At 41.9% G+C, this 11,782-nt stretch overlaps 1 protein-coding gene across 2 annotated transcripts in view; it reads left to right on the top strand.

The window, feature by feature from the left end:
- Nucleotides 1-1,691: 1,691 nt before the first annotated feature.
- The window catches only part of usp46 (ubiquitin specific peptidase 46), a 112,171-nt gene continuing 102,080 nt past the window's right edge, over nucleotides 1,692-11,782 (top strand). For both annotated transcript variants that reach the window (XM_072496758.1, XM_072496757.1), the window contains exon 1: nucleotides 1,692-2,095. In XM_072496758.1, coding sequence (XP_072352859.1) covers nucleotides 2,060-2,095 — 36 coding nt within the window. In that variant the 5' untranslated portion in view covers nucleotides 1,692-2,059. The remainder of the gene's footprint in view (nucleotides 2,096-11,782) is intronic.

Genomic DNA, 11,782 nt, shown 5'->3' with positions numbered 1-11,782 from the left:
AGTCTATTGAGTTGGATGATCAGCCATGATCATAATGAATGGCGGAGCGGGCTTGAAGGGCCGAATGGCCTTCCCCTGCTCCTATTTTTCCTATGTTTCTATGTCACAGCTATGCTTGATCCTAATCCGTCATCTACAAATGAACTTCCAGACAGAAATTACTGGAAGTGATTAGAAATTCATTTTGGGGGGGGGGGGGTGGGGGGGGGGGACACTGGTTAGGAGAATAGGTCATAGAATCATAGTTTTCCAATCACCCTTTCCATACTGTGTGCTGCAGTAATTTCCCCAGCAATGGTAATAATAATTTATTCAGTTGCTTATTTAATATAAAAAATTGCTTAGTAGACTTTATCCAGAATGGTAAAATAATTCAGGGAAGAATATTAATAGTAGAGCATTGTTGAAAATTGCATAGCATAGTTTTTAAACGTCAATCATAATTTTTGTTTTAGGGGATACAGGACAAGGTAGTTTCTAAAACGGGGGTGGGGGAGGGGAAGGTTTTGGATATCTATAAAGAAGGGAGGAAACTCAGATGAGCTAAAGTGTAAATGGGAAGATGAGTTGGGAGGGGAGGTAGGGGCGGGTCTGTGGGAGGATGCTCTGAGCAGGGTCAACACATCCTCATCATGTGCCAGGCTCAGCTTGATACAATTCAAGGCGGTTCACCGGGCACACATGACGGTGGCCTAGATGAGCATGTTTTGGGGGATAGAGGACAAGTGTGTGAGGTTTGCGGGAGGGCCAGCAAACCATGCCCATATGTTTTGGGCATGCCCGAAGCTCAGGGGATACTGGCAGGGATTTGCGGATGTCATGTCCACGGTATTAAATCAAGGGTGGTGCCGAGTCCAGAGGTGTCACGTGTCGGAAGATTCGGGAGTCCAGGGGGTGAGTGAGGCCGACGTTTTGGCCTTTGCCTCCTTGGTAGTCTGGAGATGGATCTTATTAGCGTGGAGGGACTCGAATCCCCAAAATGAGGTGTTTGGCTTAGTGACATGGCCGGGTGTCTCAGACTTGAGAAAATTAAGTTTGCCCTGAGAGGATCAACGTTAGGGTTCGTCTGGAGGTGACAACCGTTTATCGACTTCCTCGGAGAAAACTAAACTGTCAGCAGATTCAATAAGGGGGGGGGGGGTAAGGTTAGGAGGTAGGGGGCAGTTAGATTATTTTGTGTTTAGAGTAGGTGGGAACAATGGGAGATGGAGGGATGTGTTGCGCACTGAACTATGTGTACATTTGTATTTGTATTGTTATAAAATCATAAATGTTTTAATAAAATGTTTTTAAAAAAAGACTAAACAAAAATTTTAGTTTTAGCAGTTTGAACCAGAGCTTTCAATATAAAACGCCAGGTCCCACATAATGCTGTAATTATTTACGTACTAAAAGTCACCACCCATCAAATGCAAATATATATACTATTCATTAAAATAATGGAATCGATCTAACTAAAATGCGGATACACAATTTGCTGAGCTGACCTTGAGATTTACAAGCATCCCCCTTTCCAAACTGTTAATGACTGGGGACCATGAACATGACCAAAGCCAGGGGCGCGTCCCACGCACACCGATTGGCCAGGCAGCCCTGACGAGCGGCTGAGTGGCAGCCGGCTTCGTGCTGTGATTGGGTATTCGGGCTGTCAATCAGAAAGCCGCTGCTTCCTGCCCAGCTGTCACGAGCGATCCCGGGGATCTGGAGCGTGGACACTAGGCTCGGGGCTGCTCGGACAGCGGGGAGAGAGGGAGGGAATCGTCACCATGCATTTAAAGCAAAAAGCACGGCGGATGAGCGGGGGCAACTGCTACAAGGCCAGAAACTGTTAATATTCGGCGTGAAGGCTGACTGGGCAGTTGATGGGCCTGGAGAGCGCAGCCCGGCTCCGGCGCTTTGTTTACCTCAGTGTGGCCGCCTGGCAGACTCCCCGGGCGGCTCAGTTTTCACTGCCGACTCCCGGCGAAGCCTCCTCCTCACTGCCCACCCTCTCTCTCCCTACCACCCCGGTTTTTAATATTTTCATAAAGATGGCGCAGGAACCACAGGCTGCAAACTAATGACTGTCAGAAACATCGCTTCAATTTGTAATATGGTGAGTAAAGCACCGGGGGGACGTTTTCAGGGTCTGTGAGCAGGACGCCTGCAAGCAGTTCGGAGTTTGGGTTGACGGTGAAGAGACATGGCCATCTAATTCAGGTAGAAATCCCCTTTAACGGTCCCAGGGCTGAATTGAAGTTCGGTGTCACTTGTGTTTTTATCTTGTAAAATTCATTTGGGATCTTAAAACCGACATCTTCATGAATAGTTCAGTTCCAGTGTTGCATTTATTCGATGTCTCGATGCAGAGGCATATCCTAAATCTGAAAGTGAATTCCGAATGAAACTTCCCTTAATGCACTTGCACAAGTAGAAATTATCTTTACACGCATAGAACATGCGCTGCTTTGAAATCATTGAGTTGTAACATCGCATAATGGTCCATTGGGCTTGAAGAATTAACTTTTGGAAATTTGTTGTATGCCATTATTTACTCGTTATTTTGTGCATATCGCAAATAGAGTCCTTGCAGAAAGACATGTTAGCCACTTAAGGAACTATATAGTGAGATTGCAAGTGGTGGGTGCCCTGCAGAAAAAACTACATTGCCACCCTTAAAGCAGTTTGTATTAAAATTTAAATCACATTCTAATTAAGGAGAACAATTATTGAAATGATTTCAAAGGGACCTTGCTGGGCACAGTGAGCCATACCTGAATACTAAATTATGTCTAAGCAACTGGAGTAGACTTCCAGTAAGTGTTCTAGAGGCAAGAAAGGAATCGTTTAAGAAACAATTAGATATTGCAAATGCTCTTTCGAGAGAGATGAATTAAAGTAGGTTTGCCCACTCAAACTGATAATGCATGCAATTTGTCTTTTATTAATAGTGCCCCCTCTAGAATGAGGCAAGGGCACTTATATCAGTGGGCATATGCCAGTTTAGGATAGGAAGATGGGAGAAATGGCCATTCTCACCAATTATTATTTTATGAGTGGGAAGGATGAGATCCCTTTTGCCTCAAAGCTGCAGTGTAAGGACAAGCTAAATAAACCTCTGGGGATTGGTTAGGATCTACATTATTTAGACATTTGACTTTACAGCATAGAGTTAAATTGGCAATACATGTATACTTGCAGAGCTGGCATCTCTTTTTGTGCCTGATTTATGGCTCTTTGGCAGGAATGGGTGAGGGAGAGCAGTACTGTATTTACACAAGCTATGTTTCTGATGTTGATTTCTGCTTCAAAACAAATGGGAAAAAATAGTATTGTTTCCTGCACGTCACATTTTTCAATCACAAGATGAAAGCTCATGAAATTTTCGGGATGCTCAGTGTGTCTAAACAAGGAAAACTTTGAGATAATCTACTACAATGAAAAATGAGTGAGCTAATTTTTTGTTTAAATCGAAGTGCAATTGATATTCATTTTCAGTTAAAATTCAATGGAATATTTATTTTTCTGAAAATGTTAAAATTCCTTATTACCTGCCAGTATAAACACTTGGGAAACCACCATGTTCATTGTTAGACTTCATGGCTGGTATAAATATTTAATCTGAAAATATGAATGGTAAATTGGAGGTCACTAGCTTGGTTAATGTTTGGTTACAGGTTGTAAGCTTGTTGGTAACCATCTGGTATATAACTGTGATTCAATCTGGTAAAATGTTGCAGCAAATTATTAACAAAAGAGTGATCAACATTCCGAATGAGCTCCTAGATAGAATAGTGGAGAAAAAACCCAAAAAAACAATGGACATTTTGCACTGTGGAGATAGGTGAATTAATTTAGATGGACCTGAACTGCTCCTCTGCTGTAATGCATTAGCATTTATTGCACAGCTGTCTGGTACAAGATAACTCCATCTAAAGAAGTAAGGAGTTGAGGAACCATGATTTAAAAGGTCAGCTTAAGGAGGTCAGTGGTATATGAGTCCCATGTGATGTCTGTTTTTGTAAAATAATCTTCCGCTTATGAGTTTTAATAGATTTCTGAGCTTTATTGAAAATGGCTGCTTTGTGTTTTTTTTTAAATGATTTTGTAACATTTACATTGACATAAACAAGCCTGTGCTTTGCCTGAGGTTTTGGATTATTTGTTACTTTGATTATGTAAGGTTTCAGACATGTATTCGTTCATGCATAGAATGGATAGGTGTGGAGGAATGTTGTAAATTATTGGCCAGGAGAAAAGTTACTGTTATGCACAGTGCATCAGGTCGAGAGCAAGAACATGCGCTTATTGGCAACAACATCTCGCTAAAAATGCTAGGCTTTGCTGCATCCAATATGTTCCATAATTGTTAAAAGTGGGAATATAACATTTTTGAATTTGATTTTACTGAGCCGTCAGTTAATCGTTTCGGTTGGCACTATTAAATGTTGTTGCATTGTAAAACCTTGGTCCGCATGAAATTCGTGGCCCTCGCAATGCAATGATTACACGTATAATAAATGTCACCTCTCCTGATTGGACGGTTAGATAATTTGGGCCCATAAATACAAAATAGATCTCGTGACTGCCACATTATAAGCTTCAATTAAAATATAGTTTTAAAAAGTATGAAAATCAACACTTCAGTTGGGTTGTGGCTGTTAACTGAGGAACTCTTGAGTTTCATTTACAATTCTGTGGAACTCTCCGCTTTATTTCATTTCTCTCATGAGCAGAATGTTTTTGATTAGGTTTCGGCTTCCTTCTCCAAGATGGTAAAAAATAAGTAACTAATAATCATTGAGATTTATGATACAAATATTGAAAGCAATATAACTTTTCCCCTGTTGATATACCTGAGTTGAATGTTTTCCTTGCAAGCATGCAGCATTAAAAAGTGGGCTTTAATAATATAACTGAAATCGCTTTGAGTTCAAAAATCTCTCTTTTTCACTGTACTTCAAACTTGCAATCAGCTGTCATTTAGAAATCTTTTCTAGTTGCTTCTTCTTCCTCATTGATGTTACCCTACCATGTGGAATATGTCACCTCAGTTACTGTTGTGGAGGCTGCTTGTTGTTTTATTTACTTGCAGATCTCCCCAATTTGTAACCTGCGTCATTCTATAGGTCAAGACTCCTGTTATAATTCATGATCGTGAGAATTGGAATTAAGAATGCCTTACAAGCTGGCATCACAAGGCCTTTAATTGCTGGGACCAGTCTGTCAGTGTTTTCCGGAAAGCTTGCACAAAGCAGCTCCTTACTGTATTCACAATTACTACAGTTTGTGAATGCAAGCCTTTGAATGAGGCACAATAGAGCTGCAAAATTGGCAGAAATGGCCCACAGAAGAGGCTTAAACACTTAACTGGGGTAAATATGTGGCTCTACCCATCTGAGAGCACTAAGGTGCACTTTGCTTAGTAATTTCTGCTGAAACCTGTCAGTGAGAAAGGTAACTTGAGTTTTTTCATTTTTGTTGAGGTCTGGCAGGACTTTCCAGTTATTCAATCAGCGGACTCCGCATCTCCATTTCATTTAGTTATTGTTCCTTTTTTTACAGTACCTGCTTTGTGTAATTGAGATTTCAGAATGTTTGAACTCTCTCCGATACTAATTATGCAAAGATTTGAGTAATTTTGAACACGATGGCAAAAAAAAGACCTGACGTGTTGTATTGAAATCACAATTGAGGAATAAATGTGCTTTTCATTTTTAAAAAAATGTGTTTCATCTTTTAGTATTTACAAAGAAAGACATCTTGTCGCTTATGCCAATGGATTGTTGCTTGTTATTAACTAAATTATGGGTTTGTTGATACAAAGATAATTAGATTAGGGCAAACCGTGTGGCTATTAACCCACGTTAATACTGTGGGCAGCATGGTAGCATAGTGGTTAGCACAGTTGCTTCACCGCTCCAGGGTCTCAGGCTCAATTCCCGGCTTGGGTCACTGTCTATGCGGCGTCTGCACATTCTCCCCGTGTCTGCATGGGTTTCCACCGGGTGCTCTGGTTTCCTCCCACAGTCCAAAGATGTGCAGGTTAGGTGGATTGGCCATACTAAATTGCCCTTGGTGTCCAAAAATGTTAAGTGGGGTTGTGGGGATTGGGTGGAGGAGTGGGCTTGGATGGGGTGCTCTTTCGAAGGGCTGGTGCAGACTCGATGGGCTGAATGGCCTCCTTCAGCACTGTAAATTCTATGATATGATTTTCTAATTTACCTTTTTACAAGGTTGTATGAGTAAAATAGACCAATTCAATGGAAGGGCATGTTGCAGGTTAATTTGTATAAATGCAGCAGATTGTTTAAATATTATACAGAGATCTATGCAGAGGGGTCATGTACATCAGGAAGAAATTAACAGAAAGTTATGCTGATGGGGATTAGGGTTTGGAGGGGCTGTTGTTGAGCATAAATACTGTGATGGGCCAGGCTGTGCTGTGCAATTGATGTACAATGAATATCTCCTCTTCAAAAAATATTTACCAACGGAAACTATTTTGGGATGAGGGAATGGTTGCACTATCCTCTTTCAAGGTTTATCCTCGGCCTCTAATTTTTCCAAAGAATTAATCCTAATAATCTTTCCGAGCTGTATGCACTAATTGGGTACCAATAATTTTGAAATTGGAGGGGTGTCTTAAGCAGGGAGAGTTTATTTTTCCTCAAAAGTGAGGATTCTAGAATACCACCTCACGTGTACACGAGCAGTGCACCATGCACCCTGTGTAAATGTCAGGGAGTGAACCACTTTTTCCTTGTCTGGTTTGCCCCACTTTAATATTTGGGCAACGGCCCTTTAGTTAGGATGAGGTGGGACTTCAGTTCATCTCCAGACCTCTGATTGATCAGCAGCTCTTTGCCCCATCTGAATCGGTGGTCACTGCCAGTAATGTATTAGGCTCAGGAGCAAGAGGAACCATAGATCCCCCGAACCCAGGTAAGTTCAGGATCTCTGGGAGGCCGGGAGCATGTCAGACCGGGCAGGGGGAGGGGCTGGCATGTGGAGTGGCCTTCGATGTGCACAGGGAGCCCAGGAAGGAGACACCCACCTTACTTGCTCCCCCTTCATAGGTTTCAGCCTGCCGTTTGATGCAAGGTGTGCAGACCTCTCCTGCTGCGCATTAAATTGGAATGACAGTGGGATGAAACCAATAATTGCCTGCTTAAGGGCCTCAAGTGGGCCACAGGCCTACTCGACACCTACCTGCCACCCGTAAAATGATGATGTGGCCGGTATGCCTTTGATTGAGTCATCTGATCAGTATCCAACTGCTGATCAGTCTCCTTACTGATGTTATTCAGATTTTGCACCTTTTAAACATTATTTTGTAAAGTTGCATTTTACGTCTTTTAAATTGCTGCTGTAGGTTTTGCCCCTATGCATCTCTGCTAGTTTATTTTCCATGGACCCCAGAAAGTCTTTTGGTGCATTAAGTACAATACAATTTCTTGAATCTTGGACACTTCCTAGTACCTTTTCCAAATGTTTTCTCTTGGTGTATGGGTTCAGAGACTGAGTTTTTGGATTCTGTTACTTCAACCCTCCCCCAACTTCTGATGTCATTTGCAGTGTCCCTATTCCCTTGGCTGGTATTAGCTAAATCTGTGCAAACAACAACTGAACCCCAGACCTTCCTGGTCTTTCTAGCTTGACTACTTGCTGTCTTAAGCAGCTGGAATGTTGGGGGAGGATTATATTACTGTTGTTTCATTGAAGAAAAACTTAATCCAGGTGCATTAAAATGATTTTCCTTCCTGGTTTACAATGTATTCAATCTTGTAAGCATGTTGATGAAACTCTGAATGAGTCCTCGCTTATTCAAATTCTACCTTTTCTGCCACTGTACATATCTACTGCAATCAAATACTGCCAATTGGAGTCAAAATCATCTATGTTTTTATATTTTGAAGAAGTCCTGTGGCAAAATACCCTTTTTGATGAAAGGTCATCAACCTGAAACATTAACTCTGTTTGTCTCTCCACAGATGCTGCCTGACCTGTGTATTTCCAGAATATTCTGATTTTTGTTTCAGATTTTCAGCATCTGCAGTTTCTGATCAATATATCCTTCTATTCCTTTCTTCCTTGTGTTTATCTAGTTTCCCCTTAAATGCATCTATCTGAGCCATCTTTGTGATACTGAATTCTATATTCTACCACTTGTGCGTAAAATTAGACTTATTAGTGATCTTGTGGTGTGTGTGTAATTATTGTATTCAAGCATGCAGTAAGTTTGTGTGGCATTGCTTCTTGCTGCACCAATGCACAGTACAGTGGAGTAATTAGCTGAAGGTTTGATTTTTCACCATGCCACTGATCTCCGCTGCATTGCTATGGCTCGGTGCTGACCAGAGATACAGAAATTCCCTGGTTTGGAAGAATGGGGGGAGAAGGGACTGATTATGGCTTCCTTGCAAAGATGTTGTCTGTGGCCTAAAAGCAAAACATCAATTTGTTCTTGGGGCTGCTTTACAAAGCAAATGTATGCTGAACAAATGTAATTTTGAGGAGCTGATAATTTTAACTAAACCTTGGATGAGATTTACATACAAAGCTGGTGTGTAAGATGCTCCACAGGTGCATATTTCAACCTTAATTTGCATCATACATTTTAAATTCTTCCTTTTGGCATACTTGTTGGAAGGATTAAAAGAGATAGGGTTGTAGGACTAGAGGGATTGCAAATATGGGCAAGGCCATGGAAGGTTTTGAACATTAGTATGTTGGACAAAAATATGGGTCAGCCAGCACTGGGATGCCTTGTTTTAAAAAAAAATATTTGTTCATGGGGATGATCTCTAATGGCCTTTGTGAAGGTGATGATGAGATGCTTTGTTGAATTGTATGTACATCCACAGTGCTGGTAGGAAGTTCAAGGATTTTGACCAGGCAACAGTGAAGGGATAGCGATATTATTACAAGTCAGGATGTGTGTGGCTTGGAGAGGAACTTGATGTTCTAATGCATCTGCTGTTTTTGCTTTTCTTGGTAAAAGAGGTCACTGGTTGAAAGATACAGGTGAACGGACCATGGTGAGTTGCTGCAGTACATCTTATAGATAGTATACACTGCTGCCACTTTGTATCAGTGGTGGGGGGACTGAAATGGCGGTGGACAGGGTGCAGAGCATGTTGGTTCCTTTCTCCTGGATGTTGTTGAGCTTCTTGAAGTTGGGGCTGCACTCATCCAGATAATTGGGGAGTATTCCACCATGCACCTGTCATGTGTCTTGTACATGATGGACTGGTCAGGAAGTTCGTTACTTGCCACAAGATTGCCAGCCTCTACTCTGCTCTTGTAGCCACAGTATTTATATGGCTGGTGCAGTTCAGTTTCTGGTCAGTGGTAACACCCAGGATATTGATAGTGGGGTAAAGAGAAGATGGTTATAATATCACAAAATTGTTACGGTGCTGAAGGAGGCCATTCGGCCCATCGTGATTGCACTGGCTCTTGATGAGCATCATGACTTAGTGCCTTTGCCCATTACCCCTGCACATTGTTTCTACTAAAGTAATTATCTAAAGCCCTCTTGAATGCCTTAATTTAACCTGCCTCCACCACACTTCCTCCCGGAAGTGCATACAAGACCCGAACCAGTCACTGTGTGGAGAAAAATTATTTTTTCTCACATCACATTTGCTTCTTTTGCAAATCGCTTTAAATCTGTGCCCACTCATTCTTTTTTTCCTATGGGGCATTTTAGAATGGCCAATCCACCTACCCAGCACATCTTTTGGTGTTGTGGGGGCTAGACACTGGGAGAATGTGCAAACTCCACCAGGATAGTGACCCGGGGCTGGGATCGAACCCGGGCCCTTTGTGCCATGAGGTTGCAGTGCTAACCACTGTGCCACCGTGCCACCCTGTGCTCTCTTATTCTTGTTCCTTTTACAAGCGGGAACAATTTCTTCATATCTACTCTGTCCAGTCCACTCATGATTTTGAACATCTTTATCCAATCTCTTAGCCGTCTTCTCTCCAAGGCGAACCATCTCAACCTCTCTGATCTATCTTCATAACTGTAAATTTCTCATCCCTGGAAAACGTCTTGTTAGATTATCTCTTGTTGGAAGATAGTTATTGCCTGGGACTTGTGCGACATGAATATTACTTGCCAAAATCTGAATCTTGTCCAGGTGTTGCTGCACGTGGACATTGGGTGCTTTAGTATCTGAGGAGTCACAAATGTTACTGAATACTGTGCAATCATCAATGAATGTCCCCACATCTGACCTTCTGCTGGAGGGAAGGTAATTGATGAAGAAACTAAAGATGGTTGGGTCTAGGACACTACCTTGAGGATCTTCTGCAGTGATGTCATAGGCTGGGGTGATTAGTCTCTAACAAACACCGTCATTTTCCTTTCTGCTGGGCATTATGGCTCCAACCAATAGAACGTTTTTCGTCTGATTCCTCTTGACTTCAGTCAAGGGCTCCTTGATGCCACACTCAATCAAATGCTGCCTTGATGTCAAAAGTAGTCACCCTCACCTGGATCATGTCTGGAATTCATTCAGCCCCGTTTGCCCATGTTTGGACCAAGACTGTAATGAGATCTGGAGCTGAGTGACCCTAGGGAAACCCAAATTGAGCATCAATGAGCAGGTTCTTGCTGAGTATGTGCTGTTTGATAGTACTGACACTTATTTCATTTCTTTGATAATTGAGAGGAGACTGATGGGGTGATGATTGTCTGAATTGGATTTGTCCTGCTTTGTGTGGACAGGATATACCTGGGCAATTTTCCACATATCTGGGTGCCTGCTGGAGTTGTAGCTGTACTAGAACAGCTTTGTTAGGGACATGCCAGTCTGGAGCACAAGTCTTCGGTACCGTACTTAAATTTGTTGGGTTGTCTTGCAATGTCCAGTTCCCTCAACTGGTTCTTGATATTGTATGGGATTGATTTGAATTGGCTGAAGACTGCCATCGGTGAATGCTGGGAAACTCAGGAGAAGGCTGATTGAATCATCCAATTGGAACTATCTTTAGCCTGAAGTCCAAATGTCTTGTCTTTTGCACTTAATATGCTGAGCTCCCTCCTCTTTGAGTCCGAGTTTTCTTGGAGCCTCATCCTCTGGCTAATTGTTTAATGGTTTACCACCATTCCCGATTTGACCAGGAGGCCATTCTTTTTGTTATCTTCTACACTATACCTAGATGATGATTTTCAGCAACAAAGGGCAGGCCTCTTATTCCATTGTTTGTCCCTCAGCAATGCAAATCTGTAATGTGGCGACTAGGGGCTTTTCACAGTAACTTCATTGAAGCCTACTTGTGGCAATAAGCGATTTTCATTCATTTCATTCATAAATGTAATATATATTACAATTTTGTGCTGTAGCCAAACCGAAGTATTAAGGGAATCTTGTTGGATTTGCAAAAATATGAATCTACTGAGAAAAGTCCAATTTGAAAGCATTTTTATATTGACCACTTTTTGTTATCGTGAAATTTGGGAAGACGGCTGGAAACAGGTTCTGATTATATTTTTAAGACATGACAAATTGGCATCCTTGAAACATTGTTGTCCTTATGGTGATGGTTCCCCTCAGGCAAGAAATTCAAGGATGCAGCCACAGTGACCATGAGGGAATGATGGGTGACCAACAGGTCCGTTTGGTATGTGCTAACACTGTCAAGACTTTATAGTGACTCATTATTGTCACTGGCCCTCTGAAGACAGTCCTAATGACTTCATTCCTAATATAACTGGCTCTCTATCGACCAAGGATCAACCCGAAGATCTCGGTTGATTTGACTCGGCTATTAAGGATAGTTGTTGTTTAGG

Source organism: Scyliorhinus torazame, chromosome 3 (assembly GCF_047496885.1).
Source record: "Scyliorhinus torazame isolate Kashiwa2021f chromosome 3, sScyTor2.1, whole genome shotgun sequence".
NCBI lineage: Eukaryota > Metazoa > Chordata > Chondrichthyes > Carcharhiniformes > Scyliorhinidae > Scyliorhinus > Scyliorhinus torazame.
This window is presented reverse-complemented; position numbering and strand designations above follow the sequence as displayed.